At 41.8% G+C, this 24,860-nt stretch overlaps 1 protein-coding gene across 1 annotated transcript in view; it reads left to right on the forward strand.

Moving 5' to 3' along the window:
* Nucleotides 1–5,749: 5,749 nt before the first annotated feature.
* col27a1a (collagen, type XXVII, alpha 1a) overlaps nucleotides 5,750–24,860 on the forward strand; it is a 77,116-nt gene continuing 58,005 nt past the window's right edge. The window contains exons 1-4 of the mRNA XM_042395632.1: nucleotides 5,750–6,226; nucleotides 10,471–10,541; nucleotides 15,930–17,449; nucleotides 21,490–21,543. Of these exons, the coding sequence (XP_042251566.1) occupies nucleotides 6,174–6,226; nucleotides 10,471–10,541; nucleotides 15,930–17,449; nucleotides 21,490–21,543 (1,698 nt within the window). The 5' untranslated portion in view covers nucleotides 5,750–6,173. The remainder of the gene's footprint in view (nucleotides 6,227–10,470; nucleotides 10,542–15,929; nucleotides 17,450–21,489; nucleotides 21,544–24,860) is intronic.

Consider the following 24,860-nt stretch of genomic DNA (forward strand, 5'->3'; position numbering starts at 1 on the left):
GTTTCTAGGCCGGGCGCAATGATTACTAATGACTACAATGACTAAATAATGACTACACAATGACTTCATAATGACTACACAATAACTACATAAGAGTGGGATCAATCTTCTGAAGAAGTAAATATATAAGTGTATTTCCCAAAATGTCAAACTATCCCTCAAATCTAGCTATCTACCTATGAGGAAACATCAAAGATACATGGCACATAGAGTCACCCTCAGTGTGAAAGGGAAACAGTTCAGGTAGGAAAAAAGATGGCTCTAGCTGGTTATTGGTGGAATCTGGAATAGTAATGTGTGTGTGTGTGTGTGTGTGTGTGTGTGTGTGTGTGTGTGTGTGTGTGTGTGTGTGTGTGTGGAAAGAGGAGGGTGGAAGTGAGGGCAAAGAGGGGAGTAGCGAGGCAGTAGCTGAGAAATCCGAGTGAAAGACCATCTGTTTGGAGAGATCTGGGGGTCGGAGGGAGTGACACTTCCTGACCACTTCTGAATTATGTCAGAAATATGGCGAAAGAGGGGATTTTGGGTGATTCAGAAGGTGAGAGGAGCTCTTCCTCAAATCCCCACAATCCCCCAAGGTCCACTACCGGTCTTATCTGATTATCAAAAACATGTATATTCTACTTCTAATATGCTCGTATTTCTTTTATTTTATTGGTCCAATAATGTGGAAAAATCATATTGCATTTCTTGCAGAAATTATTTTTCTTTTCTTCTCATTCAGCTTGTGTCAGGAAGGAGAGAGAGAGAGAGAGAGAGAGAGAGGCTGATGGGGGGTAGGGTGAGCCATCTCTGGGATGCAGAACACTGAGCCTGGTGTAGGACCTGGTTCCATGAGAGGAGTGGATACAGCATCATAATGACCAAGCCAAATATTTGTCTAGTCCATATTCTGAGAGCATAATGAAGTCCTTTTACAGAAGGCATCATTGGAATCTGGACACTGATTTTATGCCAGAGAGAGCAGGTTTCACTAGGCCCTGCTGTTTCCACTTAGGCTACCCTGGTCTCTGGTGGCCCAATCCAAATTCAATACGGAGCCTTGTGTCCAGAATAAGAATGAATTATGGCTCTGTTTGACAGATGATAAGTAGTGAATCGGAAATTGAAGTTGGATTTAATCAAGAGAAGAATTACACACTAAAGGTGGGATTTCATTATGCTGTGAATTGAATAAAAACTTACCAAAGGAATTTTAAATAAGGGTTTCTCCTACTGTACGTATGGATCTACTGTTTATGGAGGGAGGAGCTTGAAAGGTGGAATTTCACAGCACCCAATCCAGCCAATTTCTCTCCAACACACAGAAACATACACACACATCTAAGACCTTGCATACCTGTGCACACACTTACAGTATACAGTACAGCTTCTATGCTTATACTCACACAGGTGTGGACTAACTTCCTAGTAGCCTTTCTGGTGGTGCCAAGATGGTCCTGTGTCAATACGCCTTCTGACTGCCAAAAAATCTGCCAGGAATGAAAAGAGGCAAAAGCTATACTGCCCAGAACCCCTTCTGCTCCACTCTAACATACTGCAAGAAACTTATTTTACAACAAAGTCTTTCCTGAAAGGAAAGTATAAGGGACTGTATGAAAATTATTGGGGTGAGGAGGGGAGAGAACACCCTCTCCCCACAATAGCCCAAAGTAATATAATTGTTAAAATTCATTTTGCTATTAATAACCAAAAGTGCAAAGGAATTTAAGATGGTTTATTCCAATTAAGACCATAATATGTTGATTAAATAATAATTTTCAGAAAGCCACTAAATTGCACAATACAAGCAAAATTAGCAATTGTCAAAATTGTGGAAAACGTAAGAAAATGATGCATCCTATTTAGCAAATATTCGAGCCATTCTTTATTTTTGAACCAAGAGCTGTCACTTTGTATGATACACTTACATTTTTGACATTTTTAAATTTTTTTCATGATTCATTGTAATGTTGTTTTCTGTTAAGATGCAGGAGAGAAAAGCGAAGATGGAAGCTGCTAAACAGTAGGCGGTCCTGTTGGTGTCCCTCTCAGCCTATTATTGTTATTGTTGTTATTGTTGTTATTCTGCTTCTCTGTCCCCCCCTCCTTTCTTTGTCTTTCAAGGCAGATGGCCGCCCACCTAGAGCCGGGTTCTGCTTGAGGTTTCTTCCCGTTAAAGGGGAGTTTTTCCTCACCGCTGTCGCCAAGTGCTTGCTCATGGGGGAATTGTTGGGTCTCTGTAAATTAAAGAGTACTGTATTGACCTGTTCTTTGTGAAAAGTGTCCTGAGATGACTTTTGTTGTGATTTGGCTCTATATAAATAAAATTGAATTGAATTGAATTAAATAGGATAGTGCTCTCTGGAAAGACAATGTTCAATTACTTGAGACCCTCCCCAACTCTGCCAAAAACTTATGACTACAATCCCTTCATTAAAAAGAAAAAAGAAAAGATATCATTCCCCCTTTCTGAACTTCCTTTCTCATAAATAGTTTTCATACAGTCCCTAAAAAGAGCGGAAGGTGTGAAATCCACTGTGTTATGATTACAGTAAATGTGTATATTTCTAGCGCCTTATGACAACATCCCTCAAACCTGAACAAATGCACTGAAATATGAACACAAAAATAAGAATTATTAAAAATAGCGCAGTAATAAATCTAAAAACAGCACACACAGTGGCGGAAACTCAACTACACCTTTCACACTACAACAAGTGCAAGTTTGTATGGTGTTGACACTTTCGATCCAGGGTAGTCAGGTCCGCGAGCCTGCCCCCTAAAGAGCTTGTCTCCCCCAGCAGGTTATTCTGGTGTTATTATGAGAACTCAACATGCTCATTATGGTTGTGGCACTGCTTTCAGGGTGGCTGTCTACTCTGGTGTGCCAGCCCTAGAAATGCTTGTGGTGAAGGAATGACAGGGAGAGAGAGAAAGAGAAGACAAAGGAAATGAGGAGAGGTGGAGAACATTTAGCAGGCAAATATGAAGAAGATAGAGGAGTCAGTGTAGAGTAGGGTGTGATAGACAGAAGGGTAAAGACAAAGAGAAGTAGAAATAGAGAGAGAATGGCGCCGAAATGGGACACAGCGCACAGACACTTGTTTGACCACTTTCCACCTCCCATAGCATCACCATCAAACCATCGCTACACAGGAAGGAGACAGAACCAGGAACACAAACAACTGGACAGAACCACCTGTAAAGGAAAAACACAAGCCACAGAGACACCCCACATATACACACATGCGCTCACACACTCACACATTCCTTGTATGAACAGTCTTCTTGTGTGCAGTGGAGCTGAGAGAGACAGCACTGTCTGGTTCACCGCCACCACCTCCGTAACCTCTGCCACTGCCCAGCGTGAAAACACACCTACACAGAGGTGACTGTCTTTACAATCTATTTATTTGTTGGGTGACATGAGGTTATTTTGTATCAACACACGCTCTGAAAACACTACTGTGAAAGTTATCTAGTTAGCATCTCCCCCAAAGAGTTTAAAATATTTAAAATTACACCAACGGCGTAATAAGTTGAATTAAACCGCTTTACTTTATACACGTTTTTCATTCTTTTGTCTATCATAATGTTAGGGCTTTGTCACCTGGAAACAATTCTAAACACGCTGCTTATGTAACAGCGGTGACATGGAGATAAATATAAACAATGAGAAAAATGTGAACACGCAACCAAAGCCCAGCGCTCAGTTTTCGTAGCTGTCAGTCTGCACTGACACTGTATTGGTTGTCTATGTGTATGTACAGTATACAGCTCACTGTAAACACCGATATCCAAACAGCCTGTGTTGCTGTTACTCTTGCCGTGCATCAAAGAACAGTCTTGTGTCCTCACTAGGCCCAGGCTGCAATTTGGGCTCAAGGCGTGGCCCGGCACCCATTGGGCTGTGTCCGCTCTGCGTGCCAGTAATGACCCCTTCCCTATGGGGAGCGTTTGATCTGGGCTGCCTGTGTGCTTCAGCAGGGCCTATTTCTGGAGCGTGGGGGGGATAAAGGGAGTTTTCAGTCTTGGTGCCTATGACCATAATTAAGCAGCTTTAAGGGGTGGCAGTGAGTGCGCTAGCAAGCGCAGAGTTTGTAATTTGGAAGAAGGGGGCAGAGTCGCTGTGGCTCATTGGAAGTATATGGGAGGGTCTGGTGGCACCCAGCACTGAAACACAAGGGACAGAGTATGTAAAGGGGACTGTAAAGAGGACGTTAATGACTTGCATCCATTAGCACCCACCCCTGAGGCCGGCTGACCGACGGCCTGAGGCTGAGATGCAAGAGGGATCGCCATCGCTAAGACACACAGTCATCCCCGCCTTAACATTCAAGTCGACCTTTCTGTTCTTAAGGCCTCTGGCCAGTCGGCTCAAAGAGCAAGTGCTAATGGACCAAAGTCCCTAACACGCAGCATTCATCTGAACAGCCAGTTTGCTGTAATACCAATTTATAGTGAATTATAGTGGCTATTCATTCAAATTTAGTGAGTTTAAGGTGGTGTTTTGGTGATAAGATCCTCCTATTTCAGAAATCACCCAATTATCCACTTTAAATTTATTTAATTACAATAAAAACAAGATTGCAAAAAAAGCATTTGTCCTTATTTAGAAAATTATCTAGGAGATGATCGGCCGACGGCCAAACAGGTGTGTGTTTCTCAGCAATGCCCAGAGCTATTAGCTCAACTCCTGTAGGAGGCGTTGGTACTGTTCATTCATGTTTAGTACAGACATTTGTTAGACAAATGCAAAGCTCACTTATTTCATGCTCCTTATATATATATATATATATATATATATATATATATATATATATATATATATATATATAATTTTTTTCATGATAATAAAGAATCTCTTCTTCTGCTGACACTTCTGTTTCATGCTCAGTCCCATGAAACCCATGAGTTCCTGTTATTTCTTCAACAATTTTGAGAGGGGAAGGATATGATATTTGTATATCTTCAAAGAACATTTTTTTAAGGAGGAAGGGGGGCGAAATTTTGTAAGGAACAAATAAATATCTTATCATGCTGTTAAGTAAACACATTCATGACACACCTCAAACAGATGTCTTGTAATTACTGGCTCTTGTGGCTGTGCAGAGTTCTTTGGAAGTCCTGATCCTGCGCCAGGCCGTGACCCCTCTTAAGGTAATGGGAGCTGATCCAGGTGCTATCCCTTTCTAAAATGTCTCCATTCACACTTCTGTAACACAATGGGTAAAACTGCTGTCTAAATAGTGTTAATAATAATATTGCAAAATCTGTATGACCTGTCCTGAGATTGTGCACATGGTTCCATCACATTATGTGTGTGTATGTGTAACAAGAGAAGAAAGATCTTTCCAGAAAATGACTACATCTTAAATCATTCTCTGTCTGTTTTATAAGGGGTTACTCCTATCTGTTTTCATATTCTTTACTCATAAAGTTCACAGTAAATGTCTTGCTTTGCTGGTAAGTTCTCACAAACCATTTTTCCTGAGAAAATTAAAGGAGGATGTTTGAATGGTTTGATGTAATCATAGGTAATAGTGCCTTTAGAATTACCCAAATTATTCCACACATTGAGGGATGACAAGATGGACAAATAAAGGACAGCCTCTGGAGCAGCTGTAGGCGTCCCTGCTTCAGCAGTTTCTGTCTCTGAAGTGCTGCCCACCGAGTGTCACCGTGGTTCATTCATCTGGTTTACCGGTGCATGGGGTTTTGGATAGGATCCATGTGGCCACCCCCTGGAGAAGGCGTGTAGTTGCTCGATACAACCGCTGGGTTTGTAACTTGACACCTGGCTGTGCGGTGCATTTGCCATCGCTTTACCCACAGAAAGCCTATTTAAAAAGGAAAGGGATGAGTCCAACGCTCCTGACTCCGTAACCCCCCTCTAAAAAGAACCCAGCTTTCTCTCCGGCTGCGCGTCCCTGAATCTGGATCGGCATAAATGAATGAAACACAGGGGAATATCGACAGACAATCGCGCAGGGAAACTCTCTGTCAAACCATCCTGCCAGAAGGAATTTATGTCGGGCTTGACAGGCAAATCAACATGAGTTTTTTCCTGTGGAACTTCATCTCAAGCTTTTCAAATGTGTAAAACGGCGACCGGTGTCTTCTGCCCCCCTTGCAAAGGAGTCACGCTGTGATTAACGGATCAGGTTTTTGACTGCCAGGACAAATGAATACAAATGAATTTAGGCACCCGAAGGAGAGATTGCAAAACCTCTCATCTAGACACAAAGTAAGTGACAGTTATTTTTTTCATTTATTGTATCGTTTCCGTGTGATCTGATGAGAGGATGTTGGAAAAGAGCTGAGGTGAGACTTGATCACTGCCGGGGATGAAATGAAGGAACTGTGTGCCTTCATGTGCGTACCTGAGATGTGCCGGCTGGCAGTGGTCCAGCTCACCATGCAGCAATGATGTCCACTGGGGACTATTGAAGCTCTGTAGGGGTCTGTTTGAAGCACCGGTGTCATTTGTTATTTGTATGACATATAACATAACTTTGCCAAAATATGTAGATATTTCTCGTGTTTGTACCTTTTCCCTCTATATTTTTATTTCAAGTAGACAAAAATACTAGTCACCAGGTTTATTTGGAAGCAGTTTATGCAGGTTATATCTAATTCAATATTTCCTCTTATCTGTTTACTTCTGCGCCAGACAGATTGTGAAAACAAATATTGTTTATTTTATCCTCTGTGGCATTTTTTTTCAGTTCATGCAGGAACATTGCCATAATAGTGTTTACTAAAGTGACTCATCTGATTGAGTAAGCAAAACAAGCAATTATTTAGATCTATAAAGTTTCATGAGAGGTAAATCAGCATCCACTGGTGCGTGTTAAATTTGTTAGGATGCTTTCCATGTTTTTCCTTTTTACGCACAGAGCCCGCAGCCAATTTTTACGCAGGATAGTAAAAGCAGATTTTTTAAAGGTGAATGAGAAATCCAACTTTAAACAAACGTCTATTGCGCTTAATGGCTAAAACCAACATCAGGTTTTGCAATAGATTCCCTGACAACATCCACTTTTCAATATATATATAAAAAAAACAACACACATCTGTAAATGAGTTAAGTGCTCAGTGACATAAAATGCAGATGTTATGTGCATGTGTTTACACCATCGGGCTATTGTAATATATGGGGTGAAATGTTTGGGCTTGTCTTGGCATCAGTTTTATTCTAGTGAAGTACACGCATCTTCCAGCTGTCTAGTTCATACTGAAAAGCTATTCATTCATTCATTTATGCGTGCACGCGTCAGTCTAACCATAGATTAATATTTGGTTTTATTGCGCAGTCAGCATCTGGTTTGGTTGATGGTTCAGTGGCTAGATGGAAGAGATACAATGATCTAGGGAGATGGAAACTCCGGAGATATGACCCACCATTGCCCCCCCAGTTTTTAATTTTTCCATCTATTTTTCCACAATTTACGCCACCTGCCTGGATGTTGTGTAGAAATTATCTTTCATGTGTTAGGAAAATTAAAATAATATATATACACACATATATATATGAGGTTTTTGTCCACACAAATTTAGCAGCTGTCCAACAGTGGTATATCTACATGGTTCATTGAAGATGTACATGTTTTACGATTTAGTGAAGAAAGTCTACCTGCGAGGTGTCAGCCATCATTCACCACATGTCCACACGGTGTCGCTCTTTATATCTCATTCTATTGTGAAGCATTGCAGTTATTCTGTGGAAATGTATTATTGTAGTATATTTTGACAATAATCTACATTGAAAAAAAAACTAACTAACCAAATTTCAATAATCTAATATGTGGCCACACAAATACTTTCTGAGTTAATCAGTATTGCTATGACTCAGTTAACTAAAGTAGTTCTTCTATTTCTAAATCCAGAGCAGGATATCACGATGAGTCACACACAATTTAACATCTTACATCTCCTCAAACATCTCAAATGAGACTGATGTAGGTCGTATTGATCGGGAAGTAAACAGTCTGAAATTAGAGATCACTTGACTGCAGAAAGAACAGATGATTGACACACAATCATCTTATGAGATACCGGTTACACTCTCCTCATCAACCTCTGTCAGTGTCTATCCATCCATAGGAATTTTCCACTGTGTGCGTGTGTGTGTGGTTTGTGTGTGTTTGTGTGTGTGTGTGTGTGTGTGTGTGTGTGCACTCAGGGGGCAGGATCTCCTTTGGGAAATCTTTTCAGGAATCATTGAGTAGTCCAAGCCCGTGAAAAGAAACGGAAACTACACTGGCCTCTCAGTGGCTTTTTCTCAACCTTTGACTGGTTGCTGGCCTGCAGACAGTATGTGTGTGTGTGTGTGTGGTGGTGGTGGTGGTGTCAGAGGGGAGGAGGGTGGGTGGGGGGGGGGGGGGGGTGTCGAGAGGTTAGAATCAGAGTTTGGACATGTGTAATGCAGTCAAGGATTAGGAAAAGTGATAAAGACAATAATGGCAAAAACATCTCACAAGAGAGTGATGAATTAAAACGGAAACAGCAGGAAAAGAGAACACTGCAGAACTATGACAGTTTATCATCTGACTACTGCTGCAGATTGCACAATGTGACACCAAATAGCTTTGTCAAAACTTTTAAAAAATGAATTTCTTTGCCACTTGGGGAAATTAAAAAAAAAATGTAACAAACATCCAGATGTTCTGACTCACTCTCTCCATCAGTTTATTGCTCAGTCACACTTTTTCTTTCTCGATAACTTTATATTTGTCTTTCCGCTATTTGTTCCCATTCTTGGCTGTTTGGTGGCAAAGGAGGTGCATGTGCTAATCTCAGTTTAGAGCAAAGATCAGCTGAAATTCAAGGAATAGATGAATTAAGAATCATATTTCCAGTATTACAGAGCAGTGTTCCCCCCCTTCCTGTCTTTGAAATGTGACTTCTGGGGTTTCTAGCATAATATATAGGTTAGACTGACTGGTTTAATGGATGACATAGGAAGAGGTATTGTTCAGCTGGCCTGTATTTTGTCCACTCAGCTTAGCTGAGAATTCCCTCAGGGAGTCATGTCATAGCTCACTGTTGCAGTATGAAAACCACACCAGACAGGGTCCGTGTACAGATGTCAGATCCACTGATTTAAATGTCCACTGTGCACACATATCCACCTCCACCTTCAACTGCTTCACAGAGGAAAAATCCTAACCTGTCTCGTACACTTCAGAAGCACCTTAATGAAATCCTCAACAAACTACCAAGAACTAAAAGCCAAAGAAAACAGAGAATGAGAGTCATTTTTGCTGCAGTAAAAAAAAAAAAAAAAAAAATCTCAGCGATCATGACTCATTTTCAAAAAACGGATCTCTCCTCAGCTGATAAGACACTGAGTAAGACTGTAACCAGCTGGCAGTCTGGGGGATACACACTCCCTCACACACACACACACACACACACACAAACCAAGCATCATGAGTAACCACAGCCAGCTGTGTGTGGGGTTGATTATGATGAGGCTTTATTAGCAACAAGGAGCAGACGTAGGCGCCACAAACACGCATGTAAGCACACTGTCACACAAGCACACTTAGATATATGTACACACACTCTGATTATAATCATTCAGGCATTCAGATACAAGCAGCCATTGGTTAATGCAGAGGCTGAAATATTTCTAAAGAGAAAGAAAATATCTGTCCCTGTTTTGGTACACGTTTCCGCGTGGGAAAGTGCAGGTAAACATGTTTATATAATAGTTACCGTCTTTCCCACGTTCATGTATTTGGAGCTCTCGTCTGCTCGCTTGCCTGTGGCCCTCCACAGCCACAGCTGCTATACACATTTCCTCCTTCAGTGTGTGTGTGACTATGTGTGTCTGGATGACCTCCAGCGGTAAACAGTGGCTTCCAGCCTGTCACCAGATCTCGGTCCCCCACTGAGTTCTCAGTCCACTTGCCAATCAGTCCCCTCAGCTCTGCTGCACACCTGGATGTGGTGGGGGTGTCGAGAGAGACTATTTCTATGTGTGTGTGTGTGCATACACATGTTGGTTTTGGGAGGAGGGTTGATGGATAAGTCTACTGTTGTATTTGTGTCTTAAAAACCGCAATTTGAAGCTGTGTATGTGTGTGTGAGAGAGAGAAAGAGAGAGTTGTAAGTGCTTTAGCAGAATCCAGTTCCCATTTGTTATTCAAGTGGAAGCAGCAGCTCAGTTGCAAAGCACATGGGTTTGTTTGAATCTGTGTTTCAGTGTGATGTAAACCTCTAATGAAAACTCTAAACAATGGTTACAGATAGTTATCATATCCTCAACTGATTCATAAAACATCAGTTTTGTAGTTTTGTGGTACCACACAGTAGGTTCCTTAATGACCACATTTTAATCCTCTTAAAGCATAAGATTTCTGCCCTCAGTGGTAAATAACAAGGCAGTTAAATCATTTTAAGAGTTAAACATCAGTAATTGTATGATTCATGACTGTTTCACCACTGCCTCTCTCTAACGTCCTCTCTTCTCTTCCCCCCCAGGAGAGCCCTATTGCTCTGTACCGTTTTATATTGTACTTGTTACCTGGGACTTACGCAAGTACACTCTGAAGGTAAGACATAGCTTCCAGTCGCCTCCACCTTGTCTCCATTCAGTCGCTTCACTTTCTCACATATTTCTTCCTAACTGCACATTTACCAGTGGAAAAAACAGTAAAACTTATTGGAGCACTGGGGGGGGGATTTTGGAGTTATTCTTTGCCTGTTTGGTCATTGACCAAGCACGTAAACACATTTCTCTGAGAATTGGGCCAACCGTTGCCATGACGACAGGTGTTGAGTAAGCTAAGTTGTGTGAACAGATAGATCATAGATTGAAAGCTGACCGTTATGAAGAAAGTTCAGTCTCCGGACAATCCTGTCTAAATGGTATAATTTACACTGATGAGATGTAAAAGTCGCTGTCACGACAACTGCTGAAGTTGAATAGATTTAAAGTCATGCAAGTTAGGTTATGATAGTGCAAATATTAAAAACAATCCACCATTTTAGGCTACCTTTTTTTTTTTTTTTTTTTTGATCGGGTGGGTAAAAATAGTTAGAGCAGCTTGAGAAAATTTGGACTATTTTTGTGCCATTTGGCAGTTTCCCCTGATAAAAAGTCATAGACACAGTCCAGTGAATCAACTCCTTCTCTTTTCTTCTCCAGTTATTGTGATTAAGACTGACAGGACATAAAGTTCAAATAAGCCCGACACGCAGAGACTGAAAAGGTGGAAACTTTTTTCCCATTGAAGTTGATATTCGGTTACAAAGTCACAGCTCTGTGATAAGCCTTGTAAAAGCTGTTCTTTTAAGTGACGGCTTTTTACTTTTAATATAATGTCTAAAAGACTTGGTGGAGATGATTTTCATTGCTGTAATCGTGCTTTTGGATTTGCCAAGATCTGGATTTGTCTCTATGCGGACCAAGTTGTGTGTTATTTCAAGAAAATATCATCACCCAAAAAACAAGTATGTCAGATGGATGAAAAAAATTCCTGTCTAGAATGGGAGTAAAAAAATTCGGCTGAGCGGGTTTTAGGCTCTGATCGGGTTTCTTGGCGTCTGTCAAATCTGGCAACAACACTGTTGCAGAGTGGCTGAATTCGCTGGTTTGCACTCTCTAAGAGGGCAGTCATATGAATGAAGAAAGGCATCTTCAAACCCGCAGCACAATCAGTCAGTGTGGCTACTGTATAAACCTGTCAATCATTTCCCAGAGAGTGTCTACAGTGATACACTTCTCACACAGCATCACTGCTACGACACTGATTATGTACACGGCATGTTTTTTTTTCTCAAGGAGTGTAGATCTAAGTGTTTTCATATCTGTGGTGCATTCAACAGGCACTTGTTTAGGCATAACTGGACTCTCTTGTACAGCGTCACGGCCAAGCCAGAGTAGAGAGAGATTCTTTTGATCCTTTCCCTCCTCAACCAAGTAGAGTAGAAGTAGAAGGGAGAAGCAAAAGGCCAGCGCCAGGCTGCATTTTATGGAGGAAAAAGTTCCTTCTCATCACCCTGTTAAGAAGCAGCATATTCCATAAGATCCTTGACAGACACCTGGCTCAGTGCTGACCAAATGCTCGCCTAAGATTCCCTTTTGGAGTATGAACCCTACACGTATCTTGCATACTGTATTGTGAGATAATTTACACAGATTTTTACAGCACTGCAGTGCATACATTTAGAAGTAAAACGTGGCCTAATGGTTTAGTTCCAACCTTTGTTGCGTGTCAAACACCTTTATCTTTCTCTCTGTTTTTCCTGTCTGTATCTCTACTCTCACTATCAAATAAAGGCAAAATGCCAAAAAATATAATCAAAAAAAATAAGTAAAATGTTATTTTACCGTGTTTTGTCCTTTAATTACATCATGTGACAGAACTTTGGTTTTCTAGTTTAAACACTTAAACTTCAAATTTCAATCGCAGACCTGATTTCATGGGAATACATGCGATGTGTTGCTGTGGGGATTACTTTTCCATTCAGATATATCATAATGGCTCACTGTAGACTACTTCAGCCCAGCCAAAGAGTTATTTTGAGTGTGTTTGAATGAATCAGTGACTTCATCCTCTACAAGGGATAACATTACAGGATAACATTAGAGTGAATAGCCTTGGACTTTCTATCTGTCCTACTTGAGTGACTTGGCACAGAGCGAGGCAGTGAACTCCAGCCATGTGTTAAACACAGGTTTGCACGTGTGTTTACATCCATCCAATACGCTGCACATCTAATACCGCATGGTTAATGTATGCCCCAGTTATAATACAAGTGGTATTTAAACAAAAGAAGTTTGGAGACAGAAGTCTATGTACGCAACAGATACATGTAATGCACCCCCCACCTCGCTGCCAAGTCCTGTTGTCCTCTTAGTGCAGAGGAGACCACACAGAGAGGAGAATTCACTGTGTGGATGGGTATACATTATACCTCAAGTAGGTCTTGTTTCTTCAGACTATTTTATAAAGCCCTAATGTTTTGAGGTAAAGGAAAGTCTTACAGCCTCATACAGAACATGGAAAGACCACAAAGAACTGGCTGTATAAGAGAGGCATGCCTCAATTTGGCTCCCTTTTTAATGCACAAAAATGTTTTTTTAGATTTTTTTTTTTTTAGCACAATGTTATATGAACAAGTGGGAAGTTAGCACTCAATAATTCCACACTACACACATTATTTTAGGTGAAGTTCTTCCCTTGGGTCTAATTGCTTGATAACTACCAGCGCTCCTACTGTAGGAATTAAATCCTCACCCAACTTTTTTTAAACTTTCCGTGCAATCACATATTTCCAATGTTGGAAATCCCTTTAGTGGTCTAATGAAACAAGCCTTGTATTACAGAAAGACAAGCATCTCATTGAAGTCCTTGCTCTCTATAGCTTACCAATACAGCAACTGTTAGGACCCATCTGTCTGTCCCCTCATCTTTCCCATTTTCTGTCATCTCATCAACATTGTTTTCCCACTTTTCCATCTTTTCACAAGCAGAGCTTCTATACACATGTCCCCATTAGACGAGGCCCAGCGACCACAGGTCAGAATGAGCCCAGAGAGAATAAAGATGTTGAGGGGCCTAGGTCAGAGAGACCGAGCGCTGGGACCCCCGACAACAGGGAGTCAGAGTTGGCTGGTATGCTGGAAACTTTGTTCTGCCCTAGGCAGGAAGATGCTGTGCTCTCTGGTGGTTACTATGGTCATGTTCTGAATGTCCACAACTGACTCTATTGATGAAAAGGGCATAGAAGAGAAGGGAAAACAGGAGGTTGTCTGATGATGCCGATGTCCTTTGGCTCATTAATCCTCTAAAGCCTTAAAACAAAGATGCCATGCCTTCATATCAGTGTAGCAAATGTTTCCAGCACATCTACTTAGACTCAGATGACTCACTTACTCAGATGTGCCCATTGTTGTGGAAGTAATATAATTTACACCAAATGTATATTTAGAACCCGATCTTTGCCCCCTTGTGCCTCAAAATTCACAAATGCATATTTGTTAGCTTGATTGGCCAAATGGCTACTAAGAGAGGATTAGGTCCTTTAGCCTGATTGTGTGTTCCTGGTACTGGCTGCTTTGGCCCTGACTGAGCCCCTTCACAATTACCTCCACCAGCCGTCATGTTTCCCTCTGCACTGGGTGAACACCTACGACAAAGTCCTGTCTCACTCTGTGCCACGTGACCATGGGGATGAAGGGGTCAGTTATTGGCAACAGAGTCCTTACATACAAAAAATATGGTGATGTAGTGAAGGGATGGATATATTTTCTGCACTTATTTGTTCTCTGTTGCATAGGTAAATGGATTTTAGTGAATTTATCAGTAGCAAGAAAGCACTGGATGTTATTCTTGTTTGAATAGCTATAGCTCTGCATGTTGCAAATGCAAATCAGAGTTTGCTTTAAAGGTGTTTTGAAGGTGTTCATATTTTATTACAGTGGCTATAGTTGCGTTTAATTAACTCATTTTTAGGATAAAACCCAATTCAGTAACCAAAGTCAGGAAGGCAAATATAACGCAAAATGCTATGCTTGGTGTTTGTGTTGTGGTACTACCAACAAAAGTGGGTGAGTATAGATTATTGATATATTGTAGATAGTACCACATTTTGGGGTGAGCTGCTCCTTTAAGAATTTGCAGGCCTGTGTAGCAATAAACATATGTTGAGGCCATTTGTTGCAGGAACGCTTAAAGCTGTTTTATGCTTCAAAATGATGCCAGAACTTGCCATATTGTGGAGAAGCATGAGGCTGTTAAATACTGACATTTAAAACAAAAGCCACCAGAGCACCTGTGTGCAGTATCTACCCACTCGGAGAACATAAAGCAACCATCCAAGGTTGCTCCATACTCCCCTACCATCAGCCTAGATTTATGTCTGCCTGGATCTATACATAGTCATTTGTTTTGGCCTCAAGTTGCGCTAGACAGCCTACAGAAGCATTTTGGTAACCTCAAAACCCAGTGAGTTTATTATTGTTTGTATTTCAGTTTTTGCTTCAACCATCTTTTTTCCATCCCACACGCCACTTTGTGAACTGCTGTGTGTTCGCTGAAAGATCAGTCTGACATGATGTATGGTTGTGATGCTGCCATATCTGTCATATGTGATAGCAATACTGTTTTTATTTTGTTGATGGGAAGTCATTGGAAAATTGGCTCACACGTCAGAGTAGCCAATCCAACAGCCACTGGCAAAAATATATTAAAATATTTTGCTGAGCCTCTCTTGATTCAGGAAGAGCAAATTCTCACAATGACTCCAGAATGTCCTATTAATAATTTAAAGATGTTTAACAGATTCCTTCAGCATGATTGCTCTCATCCATATCTGCTAACTCATTGCTCTCTTGTGTCCTCACAATTGTTTTGAGTGATGTTTGACTTTTTAAAAATACTCCCTTATGACATTTTTTATCCAGCTATCCAGAATTTTCTTTGCTGATGCTTCCTCATTGGCTTCAAGCACTAGGGTACATCTCAGTTATCATATTTCATCTGTCCTAACTCCTGGAAACCGGTCAGATCTGACATCTTTAAGGATGCTCCAAATCTCTTAATTCCTCTCAGAGGAGTGAGGAGAAATGAAATTAAGTGAACTGGGATGTATCCTTTGTCTTATGAAACCATCCTTCACTGTGTACCCATTTTTTCCTGATGATGTATTTCCAGATTCCTCATTATAGCAAAAAATATAGTAGTTTCTGTATGTAGAGGTTACAAAACATATAAGACAGACTTATAGTTATTTAGACAATAATAATATGAAAGAATAATCACAAATTAACAAAACAGATGTATCAGAAGGATAATGTTAAGTCTCCAGTCTTAAAATAAATCTGAAAATACACTTGGCATACTTTTGTTGTCTAGTTGCACTGGTGTGTTAACATCATAAACAAGCCTGTCAGAATTATTTGTACCTCTAACATCGCTCTCCCTTCTATCCAGATGTGGACATCCTCCAAAAGTTGGGGCTTAAGGGAGAGAAGCCGTCACGCTCGGTGCCAACAGGGGTTATTCCATTCAGATCTGGGATCATCCTCAACCAGCGGGCGCACATCGAAGCTCCGTTGCGCTCAGTCTTCCCAGTGGCCGTCTGGCCCAACGTGGCACTGGTCCTGAGTGTTCGCTCACACCGTGTCAACAGTGCTTTCCTCTTCACCCTACTCTCAGGCCGCAGGAAGCTCCTTCTCGGTCTGCAGCTTGTACCGGGCAAACTGGTCCTTCACACAGGACCAAACACCTCGGTGGCACTGCCCTATGAGCCCCATGATGGCCAGTGGCACCAGCTGGCAGTGGGAATTAATGGACAGAGAGTGACTCTATATGCCTCCTGCGGAGAGCAGAGTGTTCATGCAGACTTTGGGTGGGACAATGAGGAGGAACTGGCTCCAGAGCTCCAGGGCTCCTTCCTGCTGGGGCGGACGAGCCAACAGCAAGCTTCAGCACACTTTGAAGGAGCCATCTGCCAGTTTGACCTAGTCCCTTCTGCACAGGCAGCTCACAACTACTGCAGGTACATTAAGAAACAGTGCAGGGAAGCTGACACATACAGGCCTAACCTTCCTCCCTTGCTGCCTATCTTAACACGAGAAACAAACATCACAGCTACCGCTGCTACACCTAAACGTGGTGGCCCGGAAACAGCCAAGAAGCCTACTGGGCTAAGCCTAGCCAGGAGTGTTGCCGCTGCTGCCTCGGCTGTCAGATATGTGGCCCCCACCCAAACAATAAAACCCAATCCTGGGACCATTCCTACACCCGTGCTGGGAACCGTGATGCCAGTCACAGCCCAGCTTGGGCTGGCCTCTCCGCCTCCCAAGACCAGGACCGAAACTGTCACAGCACCACTCAGGACAAGAGTTCCCCCAACAAAACCACCAACCCCGAAGCCCTCCACCTCTAAAGCTTCAAATCAGAAACCCTCCAAACCTACTCCCCCTAAGCCCACTCCTCATAGCAACCCCAAAAAGACAATTGCAGGATCAGACAACAAGAAGAAACCTACTATTCCTGCCACTACCAGCACCAAACCCCCCAAAACAAAGTCTGACTCTGCCTTATCAGACCAAAGTGCAGTCCCAAAGAAACCACAACCTACCACAGCCAAGAAAATATCTCCCAAGCCAAAAGTTACAACATCCAAAGCCACTCTGTCCAAACCCAAAGCAAATTCTGTCAAAGTTGTCCCTTCTAAACCAACAATATCCAAAGTCAACCCCTCAAAATCAACAATTTCCAAAACTGCAACAGCTAAACCCTCCAAGCCAGACTCCAAACAGGTCACCAAGCCAACAAAGCAGGCCAGAACTAACCCCAAGACTCCAGTTACTCCACGACCTACCAGACCGTCACACAATCCAGTAACACCACCTGCTACTGATGGCTTCCAAAGCTGGGAGGTGGCACCGACTCAGTTCTCCCTTCTGGCTGGACCTGTAGGACAGAAAGGAGAAGCAGGCCCCCAGGTAAGCACATTTATTTGCTTATGAGTTGATAAGTGAGTGTTTGTTTGTGTGCCTGCCCCAAAGAAGGCAAGTAAATTTACAATATATGTATATGGGCTTGAGCACTCTTATTTGATTTGGATCAAGGGCTAGCTAGCACGACATGCTTTAAGGACATAAGGTGCCTAGTGGACTGGTGGGGAACCAGTGTAAAATTGACTTAATATGGTCCCCTTTTTGGCTCTGGTGAGGCTTTGACCAAAATGCAGGAGCAAGAAACATGCAGGCTATGCCTCGGCTGTTTTTGCTGGCAGTTGTGGGTGCTGAGTTTGATGGTTTATGTTAGTGAAGTGGTGAAAGTGAAGTGGTCTTTGTCACCATTGAAAGACCAGGTTTGATTCTAGCGCTCTAGAGCTGGAAATAAGAGACCACAGAGATATGTAGGTTAATGTAGCACTATCTCCTTTCCCACACAGGTTAGAAATCCTACTTTTCCTCCCTCCTTTCCTCCTTCCTCTGTGCATAGAACCCTCCAGGCTGGGTGTGACGTGTCAGGTCTGACGCCTTGCCGTCTCTCCACCAGATTCCTCTGTCATAGAGGGCTAGTGGGGGTCACATGGCCCTCCTTCAAAGCTAGGTCAAGGGTCAAAGCAGTCAGTAAACACCATCATTTAGCTTTCCAATGCAGTTGGAAAGGTAGGCGAGGAGCGGGAACACTGAGGCAGACAGATCCATTTTCACCTTTTCCATAGATTTCAGTTCACACCGGGGTTCAGGTTGCATCTCATTTACATCTTGACTGACAACTTGAGCTTCCTGGGTCATAGTTGATTTTTTTTTTTTTTTTTTTGTGGGCAAAGCCTCATTTTATGCATGACCACAGAGCAGAGGAAAGGACTGTGTTAACAACTTCAGAGTTTTGTTCAAATAGTTCAGAATAAGCAACTAAATTGTGTTTGGAGGTAAACTACACATAGTTGACAACACAGTTCCTCGCCTTCAAATGTGGCCTAAGCAATCCAACTTCTGTATCTCCTCAGCATGTTTTGGGTGTGTTGTACTTGTATTTAAAGCCACCCTTTGATTGAATCACCCAGAAGTCATTTTACTGTAAGGTGTGAGCGGGGCCTGTGTGTTTGATACGTGTGCCTTGCTTATTCTTCATAGTGGTCTGTAATTTACTGCTGTAGATTGCAGAGTGTGGTGTGTCTAGAGCTGGCTAATTTACCTCTGTAGCGATGTCCATGCCAGGCTTGACTATCATTACCGTCAACCAAATTGCTGCCATTTAGAAAGCTCTACCTGCAATCTCAATATGAAGTGCTGTAATCCACCATTGAAAAGAGATTGTAGAGGGATGATTAAGGGGTGTTATGATGTCATTTACTTAAAGAGTGTCTGACATCATTTACAAGTGCTGATACTATGCTGAAGCCAAGAAACTTTCATGTTATGCCAAATACATCATATGGTAGGTTACACAAATCTGAGAGCAGCTCTGTCAGTACAAATCTGTGCCTAACCATCCAACCAGAGGAAAAGAACAAAAACGGTAGCATGTGGTCCAGCTATTGTTCAGGGTTATGCTGAATTGGCATATTCTACACTTTACATTACATGTGCTTAAAAGTGTGTTTTGTCAGGCTTCTGACTTAAATGGAGTCATAGGAAAGGATCACATATGTTAGACTGGATGTATTATTTATTGTGAGAATCACTGTAGTGAGGACATTTCTGCATAGTGAGAAATGGTTTTGTTTTTTTTTACTCTATATGTTATTGGACAGTGATAGTTTAGAGATAGTTTAGGGAGTCCATGCAATAAAGGTCCGCTGCCAGAATCAAACCATGGACATTGCGGTTATGTGGCATGCGTGACAAGACTTGGTTTTAAGGATAAGGTTAGAATAACGTGGTTACGGTTAGGCAATTCAATTCAATGCAATTCAATTGTAGGTTAAGGTTAGGGTAAGGGGCAAGGGAATGTATTATGTGAGTGTCCTTACAACTATAGAAAGACATGCATACCTGTGGGTATTTGTAAGCATACGTGTGTGTCTTTGTCTCAGTCTTGCCATGTAGTGCCCTGGAAGATGCCAGATGAACCCAGTCACACTTCCTTCTCAATGTAGCTTGGATTTCATAAACATAAACTCTTTCTCACAGTCTTGCACACACACACACACACACACATACACACACATACTCTCTCTCTCACTCTCTCTCTCGCTCTCTCTCTCTGCACACATTTTGAAAAATATGAAACTAAGAAGCCAATGAAAAGTCTTGCAGTCATTCCGGTTCTGGTCACTGGCTTTGTCTATCATCACTCCTTCTGCCTTAAGTATCTTTTACTGAAAGACGCAATAGATCCATAATCTGTACTCGTTTCCACAGTGCAGAAGCTGCACTGTGACTGCCAATGGAAAAACATCCAGTGATCTGTTCTGAATGTGATTTATATGTTCTGAATTTTTTAATATGATTATTTATTAATTGAAGCCATATTGGCTTTGAGATCAAATTAAATGAAGTGACTGTTTCAAAATTCCTTGCACATCTAGGCTTCTGTGTTCAGTTAGAGTCTACGTGCAAGCTACTGGAGTGCTTGAATGTTTCCACATTTAAAAAGCTTTTAAGAGGATTAATTTGACATAATGGCAATAAAGAATAAGAAGATAGTTTGTTAAGTTTTATTGTCTAATCCAGTAGTTTTTACTTAGTTTTTAATTAAGGAAAATATTATAACAATTTCAAGCAAGTCAATTCAAGTTATAGTTTATTAGTTGCAGTTGCTTTCACAAAGATCACAGAAAAAGTCTGAATACATAATTTAGATTCAGTTGTCAGGCAGCACAAATCATTCCCTAGTAGGCACACTCAGCACATCTAAACTTCATAACCCAAAACAGCCCATCCGTCTGTGTTTGAAATGTGGTGACTGGAAAGTGCTCACTGACGTGGGAATTTCGTGAGACTTCTTACTCCCTGGCTAGAGAGCAGTCAACAAACGAATTCTCCCAGAAAGGGAGAAAGAATGAAAGGAATATGTTAAAGATGAGCAGGTGCAAAGAGGAACAAAGACACTTGGAATAAACAAACAAGGAAGGAGGGTCGAAGCAGGGGGTGGAAGCGTGAAGATGGACAGGGGTGTGTGTTGATGTTGACAGGTCCTTAGGCCACCATAGTGCCCCACCACCTGTAACAAGAGGGGTGGTCTCAACCATGGAGGTCATCCTGGAAGAGCTGCAGCGTTGGGGGGCTTATTATAATTCTGAGCGATATAAACCAGAACACAGACGCGCTATACAGTACACAGGTAGGAGCTGTGATCACAATAACCTTTAGACTGAGGTCTTTGTGTATGAGAAGGCTTGTGGCGTTGTTTGGAAGATGAAATTGTTTTTGAAGTTTTCCCCTTGTCTCTTAAAGTTCATAGCGTTGTGAAAATTGAGATGAGGAAACTACAGAAAGGGTACAACTTTCACACGTCAGTAACGGTGCTTTATTGTAGATGCTGCTGCTTTTTTACTAGACCTTCATACCTGTGTTATCTCAGGCATCGGATTTAACAACATGGTAAAAATACTATAATGCATTTTACAGTGAACAAAGCATTTTAGAAATGCTACACGCAGAGGCTTTAACGCACATTTGCATCAGGATCCAGATCCCTGCAGGTAGCTCTTGGTTGGCCTCAGCAACCACAAGCCCTCTGTTTTCCCTGACTTCTCCTTTTCCTCTTTTTTGATTAAAAGAAAACGATTGAGCCCGATAAAGCCACACAGGGGCATTGAGTGGCGCAGGAAATGACCTGTTACTTCTAGTGTTACTAGGGTTTCCTGACACACAAGAGCAGTACTTCCTGATGGATAAGGCTGAACTCTCATCACCCGGGGAATGAAAAGGTGTCACTTTTTTACCCAGCCTGTCTCTGGGTTCACTGTGGAAATGCAGAAAGGAGTCTTAAAGATCTGATGGTTTTGATAGAGTATGATTATGTGTATAGTATCCCTCAAAAAGTCAAAATGTAGTACTGACTGAATACTATTTCTCTCCAGGGACTGCTTGGACCTCCAGGGAAGCCAGGCCTGCCAGGCAAGAGGGGTCCTCGGGTGAGTCTAGGTCCTCTTTTTTCCTCTTGGTTGCCCTCAAACACCTCCAGCCACATTAAACACACCTCCCTTTGTAACCTCTAGAAATTATTTTTTCTGGTGTTAGTCTCTAAGATGCTTTTTATGCATCCATGTTAATAAGTTTAAATTTATCATGGATATCTCTCCATATGTGTCTGTGTGTTTGTTTGTGTGTTTGCCACTGCTGCTGATGTACATGTTGATTGAAAGCTCAAACACAAACAGTCAGCATAACCCCCCTGGCAGAGAGGTGACTCAGAGAGACAGACAGACAAACAGACAGACAAGGACAGAGAGGACTGTATCTGTGTGTTCCAGCCTAGAAGGCAAAGTCTGAACCGTTCTTTTGCACTTACAATAATAACCTGCCAAGCCGGGCTCCCACATCGCTTTAAATCCCTCCCATCACCCAGCTGACACACACACACACTCTCTCTCTCACATACTCACACACAAAGTTTTCCTATGCAGGCAGATTGACCATATTCAGCACGGGGCTGCGAGTGCTGACCTCCCACCCCTAAGCATAAACAGGAAAGCTCCTATAAAGACGGCCTTTCAAAAGGCTGCCTGTGCCACAGGATGCCTAATAAAAGCACTGTAAACAGACAGAGAACACATGGCTCCACTGGACTTTCTTCTCCTGCCTGAACTGTTGCAGCAGGCTGCAGCGACACTTCATAGGAATCCCATTCTGGACTAATGAAAGACCTCTTTCTCCACGGCAGTTAAATAGATATAGTCTCATTCGTGGGTCCTCTTTGAAGAATTCCCTTTTACTTCCTCTGTTTCTCACTCTGTCTCTGATGTATGGATTGCCATGAAATTTTGTACAGACATGGTCCCCAGAGGATGAATCCTACTGACTTAAGTGATTCCCTGACTTTTCATACAACATACAACAAGGTCAAGGGGTTTTGAGTGAAATGTCTCAACAGCTATTGGATGGACTGGTATTAAATTTTGGAACAGACATTCATATTCCCCTCTGGAGGATTTGTAATAATTAACTTCAGTGATCAAAATGTCAAATTTGCTCAAAACTTTTGTTTATGAGCAAATAAATCCAACCACATTTATTTATTTAAACCAACCAAACCTCAGCTGCTCTCTGTGTTTAGCACTAAATGTCAGCATTATCATTGTGAGCCTGTTAGCATGCTGATGTTAAGCACTTAACTCAAAACACCACTGTGCCTAGGTACAGCCAGCTTGTTTCTTTTTATATATGTTACAGACTTGGATAAGCCTCTGGTTCTTTGTTAATTACTAGATAAACATTACACATTACCCACCCAGTTCAGACAACAGAATCATATAAATACATCAAGTATAAATTATTGATGCTTCATGTCCAATTGTATACGTGCATGCATATTTTGGATGCATGTGCTTTTGTATTTTCATGTGTGTTTTTTAATTATTACTTAATGTTTGCGTCTGTCTGTGTCTGAGAGACTCTTAAGCTAAAGTCTCTGTGATCCCCCACCACTATAGATGTATAAGGAGGTCTTTGTCTGGCTCTAATTAAAGCTATTTAAGCCTCAGCAGCACCTCCCATCCCGTCTCTCTCCCGTTGCAGTTCCACAACATCAATCCCGCTTAGGTGGATTTCTTAAGATCCAAATCAAACTTATCTGGAATAAAACTTTAATTGGGCTTGAAAATTCTAAGTACAGAGCTGCCCTGAACGTAGTTAAGCCAAGTATTATATAAGTATGATTATGCGTGGAACTATTTTTATAGAACAAAGCAGCAGCTATTCTGAAAATATAACCCATATTTAACTGGATAATTTTTTTTACACATTAACTGAAAAATCAGTTCCTCCAGCTTCAGTTGGAGCCTGAAAGGGGTTTGGACAAAAAAAAATCCCAAAAAGTCCTTAGTAAAGCCTTTATGTTTGTCCCAAACCTCATTCATAAGCCGTATGTATCAACTAATCACCTCACACTGATTTACATCCTGGTGGCTTAGACGCGGCCTTTGTCAGCCACAGCGAACCAGCTGTTGAGCTGCCTGTGGCATTGTCAGTGAAAATGGTTGGTTTGCAAAGTGCAAACAATGAAAACAAGCCTCTTCAATAAAAAAGTACTTGTAAAGGCCATTGGTTTTGATGCCGCTCTAACAGAGGTCACTTGCAAACACGCCGCCAGTGTCTGACTCTGACCTCACAGTCATTTTGTTTAACACATGCACAAGTACACATCAGAACTCACACAGAAGTGTATACACGCTACAACACGAATCCCACACAGCATAGCACAGACATATGTGGCTGTGTTTATGACCTGTCTATATAAAGAGAAAGACATATTATGCTGCTTTCCTGTAAACAAAAGCATTTATCAAGTTTAATTGCTGCTGCCATGTGTGTGCAAACACTGAGGCGCATATACACAGGCTCACACACTTGCAAACATGTACTCATGAACACATGTTTACCAAACTCTGCCCAGATAAGAGTATGGTTTCAGTTAGGGAAAAAGAAATTCACTAGTTGATCACTGAAATAATTAACTCCAAATCTGAATTTATGCTGCAAGTTTCTTTAGCTGCAGACTCACAGGTGGCATAGTACGATTTGATCATAAGTGTTGAAAGTCAGACCGTGTTTACAACAAAGCCCATTAAAAAGGCTCGTCTAAAATATTCTGTGTGGGGTGATGTCATGCGTCCAGATTTAAGATCTACCGAGTACACATGCCATGTGTGTGTGTGTGCACAAACACTGAGGCGCATATACTTACACACTTGCAAACATGTGCTCATAAACACGTTTCCCAAACTCTCCCCAGATAAGAGTGTGGTTTCAATTTGAGGGAAAAAGAAATTCACTAGTTGATCACTGAAATAATGAACTCCAAATCTGAATTTATGCTGCAGGTTTCTTTGGCTGCAGGCTCACAGGTGGCATAGCATAATTTGATTATAAGCATCATCTTCTACGTGAAAAGATAAATTCCAGTCACAGGTTTTTGCTGAAGAGAGAGCCGTTAGGAGCTCTGCCACTTTTTTGCATGACCTTCCGTAGCCTTGGATTACTGGAAGTCTGTATGATGACACACAGAGCACCATTGAGCCCACCAAGCACCACCCATGAACCTTGACCTCTGATCCCACACATGTGAGTGTGAGACGCCGTCGCTGTGGCAACCGATGTCAGTACAGAAAGCTCTTGGTAGGAGTTGGTGCCCACGAATAGTCAGGGTGAGTCTGTTTGTAGGTGTATAATGACGACGGTGGTAGAAGGGTGTGAGAGGAAACGTGTGGTGGATGCATCGCAGCTACACAGG

This window comes from Thunnus maccoyii, chromosome 19 (assembly GCF_910596095.1).
Source record: "Thunnus maccoyii chromosome 19, fThuMac1.1, whole genome shotgun sequence".
NCBI classification, from domain to species: Eukaryota; Metazoa; Chordata; class Actinopteri; order Scombriformes; family Scombridae; genus Thunnus; species Thunnus maccoyii.